This window comes from Nannobrachium achirus (genome assembly GCF_963921795.1).
Source record: "Nannobrachium achirus genome assembly, chromosome: 20".
In the NCBI taxonomy this organism is placed as follows: domain Eukaryota; kingdom Metazoa; phylum Chordata; class Actinopteri; order Myctophiformes; family Myctophidae; genus Nannobrachium; species Nannobrachium achirus.
In genome coordinates, this window is record NC_137827.1 from 58,533,264 (window position 1) to 58,554,428 (window position 21,165).

At 46.2% G+C, this 21,165-nt stretch overlaps 2 protein-coding genes across 2 annotated transcripts in view; both read right to left on the minus strand.

Annotated features, from left to right (window-relative positions):
• Positions 1 to 21,165, minus strand: part of LOC308306273 (proton-coupled folate transporter) — a gene marked incomplete at both ends in the record, with an annotated part of 161,396 nt that overhangs the window by 121,883 nt on the left and 18,348 nt on the right. Inside the window, 2 exons of the mRNA XM_080751173.1 lie at positions 3,198 to 3,313; positions 8,334 to 8,505. Coding sequence (XP_080607299.1) covers positions 3,198 to 3,313; positions 8,334 to 8,505 — 288 coding nt within the window. The remainder of the gene's footprint in view (positions 1 to 3,197; positions 3,314 to 8,333; positions 8,506 to 21,165) is intronic.
• On the minus strand, positions 6,785 to 7,969 carry LOC308305468 (large ribosomal subunit protein mL38-like; the record flags this gene model as incomplete). The annotated part of the gene is made up of 1 exon (XM_080750264.1): positions 6,785 to 7,969. The coding sequence occupies one exon, from the start codon at positions 7,967 to 7,969 to the stop codon at positions 6,785 to 6,787; it is 1,185 nt and encodes a 394-aa protein (XP_080606390.1).

The window sequence follows — 21,165 nt, forward strand, 5'->3', positions numbered from 1 at the left end:
GGCATTAAAAATTCCTTAAATTGGCACTTTAGAAATGTGCAGATACCCTCTGTGTGTACTGTTGAGTGAGAAAACAATGTTACACATTAAGTTAATCATCGGGGGACCCACCAAAATAATTTGGGGACCCCCATGGAGTTCCCCAACCGATCGGTTGAGAACCACTGGCAAGAGGGAAATGAGAACCAAGAGGGCCACAATCGTCATCCAGAAAATGCTGAGAACCACTGATTTAGATGCATTCAATATATTCTTGACAGCGCCTGTACTGTGACCAAATTAAATCAACCAACCGTTAGCTTGTATTAAATAATAAGGCCAGTAACCCAATTGTAGAACGGTAAATGAACGTGATTGTTAAATGATTAATGACTGTTATACTGTAGTTGTATTGGCTACAGCAGGGATATGATGAATAGTATATGTGTTTAATAGGATTATATACATACATATATATATGTGTGTGTGTGTGTGTGTGTGTGTGTGTGTGTGTGTGTGTGTGTGTGTGTGTGTGTGTGTGTGTGTGTGTGTGTGGGGGGGGGGCTTGCAATACTATCTTTGTGGGGGCCCACAGGTGCCCACAAAGATAGTACAATCGGAGAAAAAGACCTTGTGGGGACAAATTTTAGTGTCCCACAAGGTAAGGGTTAGGTTTAGGGGTTAGGTTAAGGGTTAGGGTTAGGGTTAGGGTTAGGGTTAGGGTTAGGGTTAGGGGTTAGGTTTAGGGATAGAGGTTAGGGTAAGGCCACAGGACTTGCATAAAAATGAATGGAATGTCCCCACAAATATAGTAGACTATGTGTAATGTCCCCACAAAGTAGCAATTGCAAACCTGTGTGTGTGTGTGTGTGTGTGTGTGTGTGTGTGTGTGTGTGTGTGTGTGTGTGTGTGTGTGTGTGTGTGTGTGTATAGGCGAAGGCAGCATTCGAAGGCAGCATTCAGGAGAATTGCCTTTTTCCGAATTCTGACAAAGAGTTCGTCCTCTGCGTAGAAATCCATGTCGTATACGCCACATCTTCAGTAGCTTAAGAGTGCGGGGTCGTGCCCTGAAAATAGCGGGTCTACAAGCGCTAACTAGACATGGTTATTTCACAGGGAGAGGTGCATCACTAGTCATGCTGAAATACTAAAATATCTCAAAACACAGATTGAACACAAAAAATAACTGATCGTGTCACAATGAAATAAGATCTGGTTGTCCCAGAGGTGAAGTGGGCCTTTAACCAATCCTCAAGCTTGTACCACTCTACCATTGACCTCAATGGAATTTGGGGGGTTTGGGGTTACATAAATGGTTACAGGAAAAGGTCCATCGAACTCAATGGACTTTTGGGGTCAGAAAAGGTTACAGAAAAAGTCCATTGAATTAACTGCTAAAATCTGCTGCAAAAATGTTACCATTTAAAATGTAGCTAAAATAAAATAATTATGCAAACAGTGAAATTATACTTCATGGAAGTCTATTGAAGGTGGGAAAGATCAGACAACTGGGCGCTGGCCATCCTCTGACAACGAAAGGCAAATGTACAATTTACAATTACAATTTAGGCATTTAGCAGATGCTTTAAATCCACAGCGACTTACAATAAGCAGGTAATACATCAATATAATAATAAGCAATATGTCGGTACATCAACAGCAATACAACAAATGTATAGGAATATGAATCTAGAAAGACAATAACATAGGTAGCCCACGCACCTAATCAGTAAAAATACATTTCTAAAACCAAAAAATGCTATCTAGCTTCATGTATGGTCATTGAGGGAAGGGGGAGTGTTACAGTAGTGCTATGGGTTTAGGTGGAGTCTGAAGAGGTGAGTCTTCAGTCCACGGTGGAAGCTAGGGAGTGAGTCTGTAGTTCTAATGGAAGCTAGGGAGTGAGTCTGTAGTTCTAATGGAAGCTAGGGAGTGAGTCTGTAGTTCTAATGGAGGCTAGGGAGTGAGTCTGTAGTTCTAATGGAAGCTAGGGAGTGAGTCTGTAGTTCTAATGGAAGCTAGGGAGTGAGTCTGTAGTTCTAAGTGCGACAGGGAGTTTATTCCACCGTTTGGGGGCCAGGAGGGCAAATTGTCTAGGATGAGTGGATTTTTGTCCTGGGGTTTTATAGCGAGGGTTCTGTCTGCATCCCTGTGTTGGCTGATCTGAGTGAACGGGTGAGGTTGTAAGGCAGGGGTTGACACTAAGGTCTCAGAGGCACTTGCCCGTCGGGCAAGTACAGGTCATGATCTACTTGCCCTCAGGTCTTGGCCACTTGCCCCCCCCCCACCACCACCACCACCACACACACACACACACACACTTGTTTGCTTGTTTCTCTCTCACAAACAAAACCTGGCAACACTGGACAGCAGACAAGTCGGAGATGTACACAGAACGCTAACATGCAGACTACAGTGGACACAGCGACATACATGCTGCTCTTGATTAAATGCATTATGTAGCGCAATAGTGTGGATGTGTGTGGCTGGCTACCAACAGGGAGTTGATAGCACGGAAATATTAGACGCTTCGCACGGAAAATAGACGATTCGCGGACATTTTTAGCGCTTTAGCGCTGGAGCTCTCCTTCAGCAGCCTTTGCTATAGATTTTGCCACTTTTACGGGAATAGTTCTGTCTTCTTTCACTTTCTCCCCACCGTAAAGCGTGTGCATTAATCTGGCCATGCTTTAGCATAATGTGAGTTTGCACGCCTTGTAGATTAGCTTTTTCGACTGCTAGCTCACGTAGCCACTGCTTTTACAGTCTATGAGGAGCCACTGGTTGCACGTTCGTTCAGTGTGTGTGTGTGTGTGTGTCTGTGGAGGCGGGGGGATGGAATTGGGAGGGGGGGAGCGAGAGTGAGATAGAGAGACGGAACACTAGCCTCGTTCAAGAAGGCACAGATCTCATTAGTGTAACTCAAAATGTGCACTTGCCCTGTCGGGCAACCCAGCAGCAAACTTCACCTGCCCGACCTCTTTTTTTACTTGCCCCGGGCAGTCGAGCAACCGTTAGTGTCAATCCCTGTTGTAAGGGTTCATCAAATTATAATAAAAAAAAAAGAAAAAAAAAGATGAGGAAAAATCCCACAAACTGCTCTTGCTCAGCAGCATACATTTTATTCAAGCATTGACATGCCGTTTTGATCCCTCCAAACCTTCATCCAGAGTGTCTTCAACATGTATATGAAATAATGAAATGTGAACACATTTTACCCAGCAGGTAGCCGACAGTACCGCCCACATAGATCATGGCCTCGGCGATGGCCATGCGCAGGGTTCTGTTCACTCCTCCTTTACCGGCCGTGAGGTCTGCTATGTAGCTGAATGAACTGATAGAGAGACATAGAGAGAGAGAGAGAGAGAGAGAGAGAGCGAGAGAGAGACACAGACAGACAGACAGACAGACAGACAGACAGACAGACAGACAGACAGACAGACAGACAGACAGAGAGAGAGAGAGAGAGAGAGAGAGAGAGAGAGAGAGAGAGAGAGAGAGACAGAGAGAGAGAGAGACAGAGATAGAGAGAGAGAGAGACAGAGATAGAGAGAGAGAGAGAGAGAGAGAGAGAGAGAGAGAGAGACACACACACACACACACACACACACACACACACACACACACACACACACAGAGAGACAGAGAGACAGAGAGAGAGAGAGAGAAAGAGAGAGAGAGATTGGTATTTTCAATAACATTGATAAATGGCCTGTTACCACAGTGACAGGGTAGGCCAATCCGAAGCCTGTATATGTACTCTGTGTGTGTTTCTGTGTGTGTGTGTGCGTGCATGCATGTGCGAGTGTGTGCCTGCATGCGTGTGTGTGTGTGTGTGTGTGTGTGTGTGTGTGTGTGTGTGTGTGTGTGTGTGTGTGTGTGTGTGTGCGTGCGTGTGCGCGTGCGTGCGTGCGTGCGTGTGCGCGTGCGTGTGTGCGGGCGTGCGTGCGTGCGTGCGTGTGTGTTTGTCTGACCTAGGCCACATTCGGAGACAAATATTGGACATGAAAGCGGTTTATTGGGGTCGGCGGGTCAGGTCGGGACACATTGGGTGTTTCCTCTGATTACATTATAGTGTAGTTTCATCATGCTGGCTCCCAAGACACAGTGTCTCTAACACAACGTTCCAATGATACACTAACCTTTACTGGTCAAACAAACTTAAACGACTATGTACAGATGTGCCATTTCAAAACGTCACACGCCCCGCAAGACAGTAGATTTTCAGGGGATTTGCAATTGAGCTTATATGCCCCTTTTGCACAAAGTAGTGCAATGCAAGATAGAGGGCGCCAAATCCCTTTGAGTGACACCTTACCACTACTTCCTGTTCATCCACAGAGCATTGATTCTAGTCGTTTTCTCCATTAGATTTCTTTTCACTTTTTTCAACTTTTATTACTTGGGATGGTAAAAATCAAACCTCGGTTCGAAGTGAAGCGGTGAACTTTCATTCTATGTGTTCTAGAGCTATGAACTCTGTGATCTATACATTCTTCCAATTCTGAATGAATGAATTATTTTATCTGGAGGGCCGAATTGTCATGTGAAGCTTGACCAATCCTCAAAGGACATTTTTAATCATCCAATCATCAGACCGGGACGGACGTTACACACATATTCTGGACGTACGGGACAGATAAAACCTGTTCATTCTGGACTGGAATTACCATATATGGACATGAATGGGACACACATGTACGGGACAGATAAAACCTGTTCATTCTGGACTGGAAGGACCATATATGGACATGAATGGGACACACATGTACGGGACAGATAAAACCTGTTCATTCTGCACTGGAATGACCATATATGGACATGAACGGGACACACAAAGCCACTCCTTGGAAGCGTCGTTCACCGCTTCAAAAAGATGAGGCAGATAAATAAAATGTATTTTGAAAAATAATAAAAGTTGAAAAAAGTGAAAAGAAAGCACTTAAATCTAATGGAGAAAACAAGTAGAATCAATGCTCTGTGGATGAACAGGAAGTAGCTGTAGGGTGTGACTCAAAGGGATCTGGCGCCCTCTGTCTTGCATTGCACTACTTTGTGCAAAAGGAGATACAGCTATTTCTTTTTTTTTAAAGATTTGTTTTTGGGCTTTTGCCTTTATTGATAGGACAGTAGACTGACAGGAAATGGGGAGAGAGATGGGGAATGACATGCGGCAAAGGTCGTCCGGGTCGGGAATCGAACCGGCGACGCCGCGGCAACCATGCCTATGTGGCGGTGCCCATGTGGTATGCGCCTTGACCAGTAGGCCACCGGACGCCCCAGATAGAGCTATTTTTACAATTTTTATGACCTTCTCTGACTTCAAAGTTTAAATCTGCTTTTCAATGGGAATTTAGTGGTTTATTGACGTTTGCGAGTTTCTGCAAAAATAAGTTCCATTCTCCATAAAAAAATAGAAAGGAAAAACAGGGAAATAAACCTGTTTCCACATGTGTTCCTGACAAATGTTAACGTTTTCAGGAAAATAGCAGTAAACACAGAAGAATTGAAATGGCCCATCTGTACAGTATGTATGTGGCCACAGACCCCAACTCAAAATATTTTGTGCCAGGGAACAGGAAAGACTTTTGTGCAAGATTAGTTTGAAAATCATCAAAATCTTCAGCTGTTTTTGAATAACAAGTATAAAACTTAAAGTGGTTAAAATTCTTGTGATGATATATCATGCTGTAGACCCCCTGTGCCGGTTGGCACCACTCCACTTTGAGAACCACTGTTACAGAGAGTTTGTAATTCCGGCCTCATAAAAGTTGAGAACTAGTCTCCCCTTTCTCTCCCTCTCTGTCTTTCTGTCATCGCGGAGCTCCACATATGGGAGATATCATTCGCTAAACAAAAAACGTTGCACAATGTCAGTTGGCACTGACCGCAGAGATTCCCATATATGGGTATAATTTGGGCAGACACACCCACAAGTATCGCCACATATGTGCAGGTGACGTGCCGATTTGTGCCGATGACAGGCATGTCCATATTTGGGCTGATAAGGTGACACAAAGCGTTTCCAGGTGGTTGTTTCATGTTTGTCCTTTGGAGCGGAGCTAAGCTCCAACATCTGGCCTCGTCCGGGACGAAGCGTACCAGACAAAGCGTCCCGAAGCGTGGCCTATATCTGGCCTACATCTTGGCACGAAACGCTCAAAGTTTGTTGTATGCCCATGGGGCGTACGCCCACGGGCCGCTTAATGTCATTACCTCATAAACAACACCACTCACTTCACACTATGTGTGATTTTTTTGCATAAACCAGAAGTATATGTCAATCATATTTCCATATCTGTGTCAGTATGTGATCCACAGGTTGGAGAACAAGACTTCCTGTGTTTCCTAATCATAGTTCAATGTATCATAGATGTAAGCCATTTACCATGAGAGGGAGTGGGTTGTTGGTTGATTTAGAACTGTTTCAGGGTTGTGCAAACAACAACCCTGAAACGACCCTCGAATGGTAAATTGCTTTTCTACCACTTCTACCATATAAATGAAAGAAAACACAGTTGTAACTTGCAAGCAACACAACAGTGGGCGGGGTCCATGAGCCAACTCAAGGTTGTTGACTGATTTACCACTGTTTTAAGCCAATCAGAATCCAATATCTGAACATGTGACCACAAAAAGTGGTAGAAGGATTGTTTTATTTTGAATACCGGTATGTAGTACTTTATTTTATTTGTCTATTGTAGCATGTACTGTATGTCATATTGTAGGATGACTCTTGGAGCTGAGCTCCGAGATGTCCTATATGCCTTTGTGCAAATAGCAAATAAAGTCTGTTCTATTCTGTTCAATAAATCCCATAGGTGTGCTCCTTTCCATCTCTGTATCGGTCCAGGTAGCGGAGAGGCTGTCTGTGAGGGAACTTGATCTGAGCAGGATGGTAGACGGGCGGCCGGACGAACTCAAACACCGGTTCCTTCACGCCGAGCGTACAGTGGAAGGTGTCGCTCACGGACTCGTCCCACTGGCACTGGAAGAAGGCCAGCCCGGCCGGCGTCATGGCGTCCTGGTGCCTCCGATAGAAGTCCACCGTCTTGAACGTGCGCTCCGCCAACGAGCGGCACGGCCGCCGCCTGGCGTCCTCCCGGAAGTCGACGGGCGCCTCCTGTTTGAACAGCACGTAGACGTAGCGGTGGGAGCCGGTGCCTCGGGCGGGGAAGGGGGCGAGGTAGTCGCACAGCGGCTCCCCCGACCGCACCGCCGCCCCGGGGATGTTCCCCACCAGCCAGTGCACGTACTCCCCCTTGCCGTCCAGGAGGTGCTCGTCCGGACAGGTGAGCAGCAGCGTCCACAGAGAGCCCTCTTCCGCCTCGAAGCTGACCCAGGGAGCAGAAGCGGCTTCTGTGGGCGTTAGACGATTCCCGTGATGCACTCGAGAACCGCCGTCGCCCTCCTCCCAGCCGTAGGCGACCCGCAGCGGGACAACGGGCAGGAAACACGCGTCGGGGAACAGATCTCTGAAGACGCCGTAGTGGTCTGCCAACTTCTGCACGTGCGACGGACCGCAGGTCTTCTCCCAGGCGGCCTGCACGCGATCCAAACAGATCCTGAAGGTTCGCAGGCGGGTCGCCCTCTCCAGCTCCGCGTCCCTCTTGTTGGCCTTGACGACCCGCCTCCTCTCCCGGGTCTCGGTGGTCCTGGAGGAGCGGCGGCGCGGCGGCAGTCCGATGTCCACCCTCTGCACGCCGTGCTCAGGGTCCTCCCGCTCCACATGCTTCCGGTAGGTCTTCCACCACACGTCCTGGTCGTTCGCCTCCAGCGCTCGTCTCAGATAGCGGGTGTAGCTGCGGTACTTCTCCAGCGATTCCAGATTTCCGTGGTCGATGATGCCCTCGTTGGGCATCGGACCCAGTGGTGGTGCCAACCGGCACAGGAAGGCCGTCGTGCCGAACGCCCTGGCGTTGTCGTTGAGCCCTATTATGTCTTTCACGGTTCGTAATGCCAGAGTGCGAACCATGCGCAGCAGCGCCATCCTGGATGATGGATGGAGCAACAGTGACGTAATGGCCTTAGCGTTACGTGTCTGGCTATGCGTTCTGTTGCGTTGGCAACGCATCACGAATGTCTAGTCCATATATGGGCATATCTTCGCGCAAGCCAGCCACATACAGACAGTGTGTTGTAATATTATACGTATTATGGAGCCTGTAATAAATCTAAATTTTGAGGGATTTAGCTTACAGTAAAAATTAGCATTCATAATATTGGCGTCCTAAGATGTTGATGTCTTAAAAAGTATAGTCATACAAACGTGTGTGTGTGTGTGTGTGTGTGTGTGTGTGTGTGTGTGTGTGTGTGTGTGTGCGTGTGCGTGTGCGTGTGCGTGTGTGTTCTACCTCAGAAACAAACAGGTGGTCCCTCCAGAGAGTCCCACCAGCCCTGCAGATAATAGAGACCACAGCGCCCCCATCTGCTGGACGAGAGACATGGCGATCATAAGCCCCCCGCTGGCCAGGGAGAGAATTGCGGGCAGCAGAAGCACCACCCGACGCCGACCCGGTGTCACTCCTGTCACACAACAAACACACCACAAGAAGAAAAATGCAATTGGAAATTGCAAGTGTGGTTGCAGCGACACGACTCACACGAGTCACACTTGCAAATAAATTCTGTCCCTTTTATGCCCATATATGGAGATCCCTGATGTCATTAATATTAAGTCCATATCTGGGAATATCCATATATGGACATAGTGTGTCTTTCAATATGGAGATCCATGATGTCTTCAAGTCCATATTTGGGAATACCCATATATGGACATAATCTGTCTGTTTCAATATGGAGATCCCTGATGTCATAAATGGCTACAACACTTTTTTCCTCAAGTCCCAGGCTTTCTCTAAGTAGTTTGCAAGTGTAAATACAGTACAAGTTGTTCAAATAAACAGTTAATACGTTGTGAGTCACCAATATCCAACATATGAACATAGAACAAACAACTCTTCTCTGACTCTGCAATAACAGGGACAATACAGAACAAAATTATACTCATTTTCTATTTCATTGATCTTCACAGAGTGATTTTCCTATCTTTGGAAGTTAAATAAAATATTGTTTTCGGTGTAATAATCATACATTTCTCGCAATTTTGGTTTACTCCAGATCTCTTCTGCCCGTGTATGTTTGATTTGATTAAAAAGCATCTTCTTTAGTGTTACAATATTAACTTGGTCTATTCTGAGGAACACATCTTTAACTCAATTATTCGAAAAACATTATCACGTACTGTATGTCCTTTATCCATCGTCCATTCTGTTGTCTGTCCCAGTTAAATAGATTCTTTGTTATTCTATTATCATTCACGTTGACTACTCTGTTCCACAACCTGTTCCAGGGCTCACCGGACCTCACAAGGTTCCCATCCCATATCTTTTGAGACTGCTGCCATTGGTGCATATTTATGTACAGCCAGGAAATATCGGATGGGCTCAGTTGTGCACAGCTACTGCGGCAGGTGCCGGACCGGTACCTAAACCTAACCTTAGTAAAACTATACCTAACCCTAACTAACCTTAACCCTAACCCTAACCTCAGTAAAACTATACCTAAACCTAACATTAACCCTAACCTAACCCTGGCTGCTGCGGAAATTACCGGCGATGCCGGTCCTACTGCTGGCGACGCATTCCGACTGCCGGTCTAACTACCGGTCTGTGCGGCGGCCGCCTGTCCTACCTGTCGGTCCGTGCGGCGGCCGCCGGTCGTATTGCCGGCGATGCAGCGCGACTGCCGGTCGAACTACCGGTCCTGTCCTGTGCCTGCTGCGGCAGTTCCACGGCAGGTGCCTGTGCCGGAGAATGTATTTGCTCCTTTTGTTGATTTTACCAATGTCTTCACCCAATGCTCTTCCTGCAGACTCAGAAAGCTCATATGCTCATCAACATAGAAACCCAGAGTTTGAGAGCTTCTGAAATGTATCTGAATAGCTGTATCACTCCTCATGGGAAGCCAAGCCCGCTTCCCATATGGGGCTTTGTTCCTGCTTTTGTCTCGCTATCTAAACATAGTAACACGATTTTAGAAGCAAGATTATTTTCTCAGTATTCAAATGAATAAAAAAAGTGTGTTAGCACTATATATATGCACATGACCATATATGGGCATATCAGTCGGATCTGTGGCTCTGGAGAACTGGATCTCTTTAACTGTCAGCCCTTTTTACATATTTTTGGTCATGTATATGCCCATATGAACATGCCCCATTTGTGCCCATATATGGAGCGGACTGATGAGGATACAGAATAAACTAGAAAGGTGCAATTCTGGGAAATTGCAAGTGTCGTTGCAGACGCGAGTCTGTTTGGGGTCTGTGTGTGTCTGTCTGGAAAACTATTTGCCCATATATGGACATGCATGACGTCACACCGCTGACATCATAGTGCTGATGTCACAGTACTGATGTCATAGACAGGCCTCCAAGTATTCTGACAACTAGCACTGACAATCAGATGAGCTGATCGGTGTATCACTAAATCCACCAATCTCGGCGAGAGCAAGTTGCACTGTAATCCTGGGTTCGGAGACGATCATGGATTCATTTGAAAACGGCATTGAGATCTACGTTCCCAAAGAGGCGGAGGTGAAATCCATCCCTCTAATGAAATTCCCAGAAGGTGTTTTGCGGCAAATAGGATTCACAGAGCCCGTCAGCAACAGCTCCGGAGAACTCAGCGGCTCTCCTGAAGTAACGTACATTTCTCCGGTTGAGATTCGAAGTGAAGGTGGTGCCACGCTCTGCTGTGATGACATACAAGTTCACATGGCTTCCAAGGTGAGCAGAAAGCGGAAGACGTCTCAGAGCCCTTCCTTGTCTTTCGTGTCCTCCAACAGAGTGGCTGCCAGCATGCTGGAAGACCTCGCCGTGCCTTCCAAACGCACCAAACCCTTGCCGGTACTCCCTCGTGGCTCCACGTATCATGCCGACCGAGACGCAGTTATCATCAACGACGGACAGGTCTTCTTGTCAGTGAAGAAGCGTCTGAGACGGAGCTTACCTCGCCCCCGCCCAGATGTCTCTGCCCCAGCCATGGAGAATGAGACAAATGTCTCTGACCCAGCCATGGAGAATGAGACAAATGTCTCTGACCCAGCCATGGAGATTGAGACAAATGTCTCTGACCCAGCCATGGAGAATGAGAAAAATGTCTCTGACCCAGCCATGGAGAATGAGACAAATGTCTCTGACCCAGCCATGGAGACAGCTTCAGTTTCTTTCTCCGCCGGCCAGGAGGGGTCACCCCGGGCAACATCTCCTGAACCCTCCAAAGACCAGGAGTTAGAGGAGGATGAACAACTTCTCAAGTGGCGGTGTCTTAACTCCAGACCCCAGGTAAGGTTACCCAGAATCCCCTGCGCGAGACACTTTTAAGCCGGCATCATAGTCGCCTGGGCGGTGGAAGGCTTTACACCGCGGTGTAGTCTTTTCGAGTCTTTTTGAGTCATGAAACTACAACGTTACGTCATTCCTCGCGGTGGAGAGCTTTACACCGCGAGTCCCAACACATCTCTCTGTTTTTACTATCAGACAGACAGGCTCTACACCTCGTTCACTGATTGGTCGACCTGAACGGAGTTTGCGTCTGAACCAGAGGGAGGCGGGGGAGGACTTCACCGTGGGCCCCGTGACTATGATGTCCTGCACTTATTTTGCACTTATTTATTTTCTGCGGTGGAAAGCTTTCCACCTAAAATTTGCGGTGGAGAGCTCTCCACTGTACACTCTGATACGGGCTTTAGGGGTCAGGACACCCACCTTTTCAGTTTTAAAATCATTGCGACCGTAGCAGGTCGCAGTTTAAAACCTGCAGATCTTGTCCGTCAGACAGTCAATGGGGCTTTTAAGCCGTGACATCATTTTGTAGGCAGAGGAGAATCTGCCCCCAGAGCATTTTCTGTCCCTCGCTATTTCAAAAAACAACGACTAAAAAATAACGACTAAAGTATAATTCTAACACTTTCCTTTCAACAACAAAGAGAAGAAAAATGTGTAAATAGTAAAAATAGTAAAAAGATTCACGGAAACTGGGGGCAGAAATTCTCCTCTGCCTACAAAATGATGTCATACTTAACAGCCCCCACAAGGCCGGTCGATCATTGTGATGTCAGAACAGGTCAGTGCTCAATGTCTATAGCTGACCTGTTCTGGCATCACAATGACGATGACTTGACGCGCTCCATATATGGCCACGACAGAATTGGAGATCCCTGATTGTCATCAATACACGTCCCTGTCCCTTTTATGCCTATATATGGAGATCCCTGATGTCATCAATATTAAGCCCATATATCAACATACGAGTCTAAGACATCAGACCTCTATGATGTCAGACATCAGTCATCTCTCCATATTTGGGAAAATCTGGCCACCAGGTCTGTTCATTTGTTGATTTGTTGATACTGTCACCCAGGTGGAGGTGTGCACGCGCCCATGTGTGCGACCTCGCTCTTTAGGGTGAGGTCGGTCGCTTCTCGCCCTTAGGGCATCTTGCTGGTAATTAAATACAGTTATATGAGAAGAAACATGAATCTAGGCTAGGCATGGTCGGCCGAGTCAGAGGCAGGGGGGCTGAATGGGAATGGAGGGTGGACAACTGCCGAGCAAGAGGAAGATCCTTCCATATGTTCACATGAACGTTTTTAACCATTTTCCATTGAAGGTGGAAAATGTATGAAGACTAAAGCAACTACATGGCCTACAACTACCATAGAAACTAGAAAAGTTCATGCAGAAACTGTGTGGACTCACTTAAAACATCAAGTATATAAGTATATTATGTACAGTAGAAAATGTACAGATCCCTCCTCAGACAGACTTTCGATACAGCTCAAGCCCAAGCAGTAATATAAATGGAATTTATCCACTGGGAGCCTTTTTTCTTTTCTTTTTTTTTTTTTTTTTCAAAAATCTCAAAGTGTAAAAATGTGTTAAGAGAAAAGTACAAGCAATAATAAATGCGTATAGCTGAACAAGTTGAAGTTTGAACGACGTTTCTAACTCAAAGAATGTGGAAGTAGTTGGACTATAGGATGCCAAAAAAAAGTGTCGGAGGACTAGTGTGTGCTCACTAAAGTGAGCCCACAATTATATAGAAAAATATATATACATATATTTTTTTTACAAACAAGCTACCAGAGAGACGCATGACCACCGTCTCTTTTCTGTTCTCTGTCTGCTCCATGGCCGAGGCAGCGAGGCAGCCGTGTGCCCCAAGAGTGTATGGCTGCAGGCCTGGAGACACCTCCCTCAGCAGATCTTTCTTGTCAGATCTTTCGTCTCAGTACGGAAGTACTCAGAACGGAAGTACTAACGGCAAGTCTACAGGGTCAACAAAGGCGGAGCCGCTCGAGTGTCCACGACATTGCAAGCGGCGCGAAGGCCAGCGGACCTTGGTCCTGCTCTTCGCCCCCGAGCGCCGCAGGCGCGAGTGGCCGCGAAGAGCGGGCCAGGGCCGCGCGGCCGGCGGAGCGCCGCGCGAGTTACGAAGCCGTGGTGAATGCAATCGTTATATTTATGCCCAGGCCGTAAGGCCTGGGCAAGCCCACGATACACATCAGCATTGATGGCTGAATGGATAGCGTCGCCGACTTGCGTGCCAGAGATCACTAGATCGAATCTCACCGTTGCCCCACTGCACACGTCCCCGAAGCACTAGGGGGCAGTAGAGTCAAGTAATTAGGTACTTCCGTACTGAGACGAAAGATCTGACAAGAAAGATCTGCAGAGGGAGGTGTCTCCAGGCCTGCAGCCATACCCATCTCGTGTGCCCCGGCCCCCGACCACGTAAATGATTCTATCCACCAGGCCGGAGTCTGCCGGAGGTCTTCAAATGTTTTCAAAAACCTTCTTGAGAGCAACGTTTAGTTGTGTGTTTGTTTGGATACAGCATAAAATCAAGCAGCGCAGCTGTCTAAGCAAAAAATCAAACCTCGGTTCGAAGTGAAGCGGTGAATTTTTATTGCGACCGTCAGGGAGCAGTTTACTATGAAACCTCCACCGGCCGTCCGTCCGTCCGTCCGTCCGTCCGTCCGTCGGTCACACGTCACATGTCACACCTTTGCCCTGCTCATATCTCCGCATCAGTATGACATCACACCACATGTGTACACAAACCTTTGTGTACGTTGCTGTGGCAACAGTCTGTTGTTGCTGGTCTGTTAGTGTACGTTAGCAACCACCTTAGCAACCATGGTTTTACCCTAGCAACCAACTGTTTACCCTAGCAACCAACTGTTTACCATAGCAACCATGTTTTTTTTACCCTAGCAACCAACTGTTAAGCAACCAGATACGCAGAGCAGGGATCTCCATATATGGGCATAAACAGGTGACATCACACTGATGTCAGATACTCAGAGCAGGGATTTCTCCATAATATATGGGCATAAAAGGGATTCTGTTAGGGATCTCCATATATGGGCATAAAAGGGATTCTGTTAGGGATCTCCATATATGGGCATAACAGGGATTCTGTTAGGGATCTCCATATATGGGCATAAAAGGGATTCTGTTAGCTGTTAGTGATCTCCATATATGGGCATAAAAGGGATGCTGTTAGGGATCTCCATATATGGGCATAAAAGGGATTCTGTTAGGGATCTCCATATATGGGCATGAAAGGGATTCTGTTAGGGATCTCCATATATGGGCATAAAAGGGATTGTATCCCAGATGATGCCCTGTTAGGAGATCCACACTAACAGAATCCATATATGGTCCTACCGACAGCTGCTATAAGCCAACCCTGGCGATAAGGTCTGAGTCGAAGAAATGCTTCTTTCCTGGCAAGAATTGCCCCTTTATACTGTAGGGCTCGTTTGTGTATTGTATGACATCACGCCACATCATCGGCTGAGGACTGTGTGATGTCATCATATCTCCATATATGGAGACATAAGTTGCTCATGCCCAAATATGGACTGGTGAGGTCAGACTTAGTGTGATGCGTAGGTTATCTCCATATATGGAGATTCAACTTCAATGAGTAACCATGGCAAACTGTCAACTTTTGGCCTATTTGTGGAGATAAGCGACCAACGGTCGCTTATCTCCCGATTAGGGAGTCTTACTGGTTCTATGTGTTCTAGAGCTATGAAATCTGTGTTCTAGATCTATACATTCTGTGTTCTAGATCTATACATTCTGTGTTCTAGATCTATACTTTCTATGTGCTTTAGTTCTATATTTTTATGAATTCTGAATGAATGAATGATTTTGGGCCAAAATGTCATGTGAAGCTTGACCAATCCTCAATTCTGCATGCACGGGACATGTACGGGACAGACAAAGCCACTCCTTGGAAGCGGCTTTCACCGCTTAAAAAATACCGGATTTTTCGCTTGGACAGCGGTCTGACCAATATAAAACTAATACCAGAACGATGCAATTCTGGGAAATTGCAAGTGTATTTGCCTTGTGGATTTCTCATGTCTCGCGTACATTTCCCAGCTGATTGACAACACAATACATAATACCAGTAAGATGCCTAAGGGCGAACAGCGAGGTCGCGCCATATCTTGGCCATCTGGCCAGTGATGTATATATCGGACCATATCAATATTGATGACATCAGGGATATACATAATGGGCATAAAAGGGATTCTGGGGAATACTCATATATGGAGATCGAGGTGATGGTAGTCAGCTCCACATAGGGATCTCCATATATGGGCATAAAAGGGATTTGCTTCCCCCGGCATCGCAGGGATCTCAATATCTCCCTATATGGGCATAAAAGGGATTTGGTTCCCCTGGCATCACAGGGATCTCCATATATGGGCATAAAAGGGATTTGGTTCCCCTGACATCTCAGTGAAATCAGAGTGTGAGAGTCAATCAACAAAAAAGACAAGTTTTACCCATACAGTAGAGGTCTTCGGACCTGCCCGAGATCCGAAATTACCCGCGATCCGAACCGCCCCGAGCCGGGTAACGGGGCCGTTTTCGAGCTTTTACCGCGGGGCGGGCCGGGGCCGGGCCGTCTGCCCCGGTTCCCCGGGTATCTCCTGTTACCCGAGTGGAGCCGAGACAGGCCGAGATTGAAGTGAAAGCGAACGCAACAACTGCACCAAATAGATAACGCCACACGATGGCACTAAAGATGCAGCATGTAATCTGTTGCATTGGTTGTGAGAACTGAGAAGTATAACTCACTCAGTCACAACAACACTGACTGTTGGATTGTTATTATTATCAAAGATATTAACGTAACGTTTTGGTTAACGGTTTACAATGGAGTTGTCATTGCGTGTTGTCATGCTCTGCAGAGCAAAATGGACACTCAAAGCAGAAAGATATAATGAACAACACATGCGACAGAAAACGATAGCATTAGCATTGGCTAGCCAAAGAAGAAGGAATAAAAACATGGATTTATTTGTATTTACAAACTGTCCGCATTGACTTACTGGTCTGGGAAAAGATCATCTTTTGGCGAGAGGCACAGCGCCGCTGACAGCAACAGCAGCACCGTGGCGACGTTAGGTAAGAAATATGTCTGATACAACTCTTAATATAATAACGTTGGCATTCTTTCATTTCGGGGCGACAGGTTCGGGTCTCGGATCTCCCGTTCTGCTCGGGTTTCGGATCCAATTTTTCTAATAACAGGCGGGGCCGTTCGGATCGGATCCATCACGTCTCGGGGCTGATCGGGTAACGGTTCTCAAATTCCAAATGATAGACGGGGCCATATGGGTCCGGGTCCATTTCCCCCGGGTCCTTTTGGGTTCGGGTAGTTCAAATTGGACCCGTGAAGACCTCTACCATACAGGCACGGACAGGATGTGACGGTTCTGATACTAAACTGGCAATAAATGGTATGATGGGATTCATTTCCCAGCGGATTCCTCGTGACTCACGTCATGGCAACCACACTTGCAAATGAGTTCCGTCTTACCATTTATATTATATATTGTGATGTCAAGTTAAGCATGACAAAAATATTCACGATTCTGTTGTGCAGCCGCCCAACCCGGATAACATACCTGTATTACTCAGAAAGTTTACAAAACACAGGTTCACTTTGCTGGGAGTTGAATGCAAAGTTATTAGTATTTAAAAAAAAAAAAATATATATATATATATATATATATATATATATATTGATTGATTGATTGATTGATTGATTGAAGAATTTATTAGAAGTTTGCATAGGAAAAGCTACAGCTTCATGACAGTACAGTTCACTACAAAGTCAACTAAAAGGATACGCCCAAGAAATCACATGGCTTATTTAAATTGAGATAATTATTTTAATAAACTCATATAAATTCAACATTATTAAAATATATGGAAATAAGTGCAGGAGAGAAAATAAGAACCCATATAGGGCTTATACTCTGGTGGTTCTGAAATCTCCATATATGGGCGGTTATTGACGACTGCCGAATCGAGCTGATTCCTTGCCCAAATATGGAGATGTCAAAGATACTCCCTGCCCAATTGTGGAGATCCATTGTTCTCCCTATGCAGTTCCAACTTGATGTCGAATGGGAGTCCTGACTGTTCCAGACCATACTTAATAACTGCTACCTTGCATAATGTCTTCAGACTAGGACTTAAGTCTAAGATATACAGGTCATGGGGTGTGTATCTGAGTCCTCCAAATAGGATGATACGATCTCCCACCATGCAACAGCACATCCCAAACATCCAACACAGGCCTAATTCTTTCCCCATGGGCTCAACCTTCTTCCAGGAGAATGTGTCTGGATTTAATTTCCAAAAATGAATGACGCTCGGATCCATACGATTGTTGTCACCACCAAATATGTACAGCTCTCCATTGTAAGCAAAGGCTGAATGACCCTCGCATCCTTCTGGATGCTGTGCATCAGGTATTTCCAGCCAGCAGTTGGTCTCTGTGTCAAACACGTTGATGTTGTTGCAGTGGCCCTTGTCCTCTCTCTCTTGGTCATCCGATCGGCCCCCAAATACAAACATCTCTCTCCCTATCATGGTGGCAGAGTGACACGATGAATCAGGTGCCAGTGTGCCTCTCGTATGAATTAAAGACCAGGCCATTGTGGCCGTGTCCAGCTTGTAGATGTCACTGGACCTGGATCCAGTCAGCAGGTTGCACCCTCCAAAGATATACATGACCTTCCCCAAGACACAGGCTGAGTGGCCGTACCTCGCCTCTGGAACCGTCCCAGAAACGTTGGGCTTGGACCATCTGTGGGTATCCACGTCAAATGCATAAAGCACCTTGAAGACTTCGCCATCATCATCATCACAGTTCACTCCTCCCCAGATGTAGATGATAGTGTCTATCAGCACAGCTGTGTGCATCCAGCGCATTGAGGGAACCTCAGGGGAACCTTCTCCTGTTGGAGTTGTCACTGGGCCCAACTTCCCCCAGCCCAAAGACACTGTGTTGAAGACATGCACATCAATCTGACCCATGTGGGTTTCTGTACAACTTTCACAGAACCCTCCAAAGGAGTACACCTTGTGCCCCACTGCCACAGCGGCATGGTTGGATCTCCTTGGTCCTCCTTTCTGATGCACTGTCCAGCAGTACATGTCTTAATTGAACCAGAACAAGTATGTTCTAGATGATGTCACAAGGGTAGGTGGATGGATGCAAAAGCAGACTTGCTAAGACAGGCGCTCCTTACTGAGGACTCCAAAGATGGGACAGGAACTCAGAAGTACAGGAAACAGGATTGTGGAAATGGGAACTAGGAGACCACTGGTGGGCTGACAACGAACACACTGAAGAAATGTTGGTTGGCGAACAGTCAATTATGGTCTTGATGATGTCATACTCTGACATCACTCTGACACATCACAGAGGTGAGAGACACTGATGATGCCACTGATGATGTCACTCTGTGACATCACAAGCTCACAGGGGCCATGCCCAAATCGGCATCTCCATATATGGTCATAAAGGGACAAGGACTGACCGAAACAGAGATCTCCATATATGGGCATAAAATGTGAGCACAAACTCAAAATGTGAGTAAATATCTCCCATTTGAACCCCTGTCTTCTGCACAAGTGCTAACAGTTTTACCACTGAGCTAGCTTACTCTGGGGGAAATGTCATTTTGACCTTCATTTCAAACCAGAAACAGGATTGTGGCAGGCAGGATCTATGTCTCTATAGAAGTGCAGGGATACCAAATACAATTGAATAAGTACAATTTATATACACTACCCTACAGTTCATAAAAAGCTACCGTAGATACCTCATCCGCCGCTGCAGTTCATTGGCGTGACTGGTAAAACAGGACTGGCGGAAGTGTGGAAGGCACTCTGCCATTCAAGGTGACTACTGACCAATCACAGCGTGTCTTTTCCGGGACTTACATTCAATTAAAAGGAGCTTTATTGGCATGAGGAGAAAAACGTTTACATTGCCAAAGCAAGTGCCTCTGGGAAAGAGGTAGTACTGCATCTGATTGGTCTTCCGAACGTCCCCTTCTCTGACACACAAGGAAGTGGCCTTCAGAATTCAGTAATGTTGCCTTAATAATGCCAGTCCTCTTTTACCAACACCCCAGAGCCGGAGGAGGCGTCTGTCTACCTTTCTATGTCTATGCACTACCATACCATACATATTGGACAACATTTGTGTGACAGACAGACAAACAGACAGACACAGATATGTTTTCATAAGGCCCATTGTATCCCACCCCTGTCTGTCTGTCTGGCTGGCTGTCAGCCTGTGTCCTTTATATGCCCATACATGGAGATCTTAGTATCTGTCAGTCTGTCACATATCCTAGTTATGCCTGTATATGGCGGTCTGTGACGCTGTTACTCTATAAAGTTGGGCAAGAACTATAGTGGCTACTCAGCCGTGGCTGAGTAGCCACTATACATTATAAATGCATTTCAGTAGCTATTGTGATCCTATACAAATTCACATGCTGTGGTTCCAAGTATTTAATTATTGCATTTTTTGTATTCTAAGCTTGTCCATTGGGGCTTCTGAGTCCAACCTGATGTTATCTTTTTTTCTATTTGGTAGTTTTCTAATGTTCTATTATATACACTGGGTATTGGTGTGGTCGTGTGCATTATAATCACTAAGTGGTGAAGTCTTGTTGTTCAATGATTGCGGGGTGCTATTTAATGACGTCTGTCACTGTCATTGTTAGCAGACCCTGATGAAGTCCTGGTTGCAGCAGTGATCCAACTGATATGGCCATATATGGAGATTTGTATCTCTCAGTCCTTGCACACTGTCAGAGAAACATACCAGTAAAGCGCCTAAGGGTGAAAAGCCGTGCCATGTCTTGGCCATCTGACCAAAGGGATTTGATTCCTCTGGCATCACAGGGATCTCCATATATGGCAATAAAAGGGTTTTGTTTCCTCTGACATTACAGTGATTATATATATATATTGGCATTCACAGATATGGGCTTACTATTGATGACATCAGGGATCTCCATATATGGGCATAAAAGGTATTTGGTTCCCCGGGCATCACATGGATCTCCATATCTCCATATATGGGCATAAAAGGGATTTGGTTCCCCTGGCATCACAGGGATCTCCATTTATGGCAACAAAGGGGATTTGGTTCCCATGACAGCACAGTGATGTCAGAGCGTGATGTCAGAGCGTGGGAGTCAATCAACAAAAAGGACAAGTGTTGCCCGTCCGGACACGGACAAGCTGTGACGGTTCTGATAGTAAACTTGGAGTCAGCTGAAAAGTACACTCTTCTCCAGGGAAGTCAGCCAAGCAGTGGTTGTTGATTTCTCGGATACAGTGCCTTTGAGAAGGTTGTCTTTGTCGACACATCCATTTTTGTAGGTCAGGAAAGGTGTATGAAACATGTGCATATCTCCCTGTCTGAGCCGTTCTGTCAGTCTCTGCGGGGACTCTATGACGTCAGTCTCGTCTGATATAGTGGGTTCTATGGATTCCTGACACGTGTACGTCCTCATCTCCATATATGGAGTTCCAGATGCACTTATCTCCATAAATGGAGGTGGGGGTCTATGGATTCCTGACACGTGTACATCCTTATCTCCATATATGGAGTTCCAAATGCCCTTATCTCATTTAGTTCCATGTCCATATATGGAGTTATGTAATTGATGCGGGGGGGGGGGGGGGGGGGGGGGGGGGCTTAACCAATCCTCAAGCTTCTGGGGGGAAGGTTCACCAAAAATAGCCAGCCAATCTACAAGCTCACAAGGTGTCAC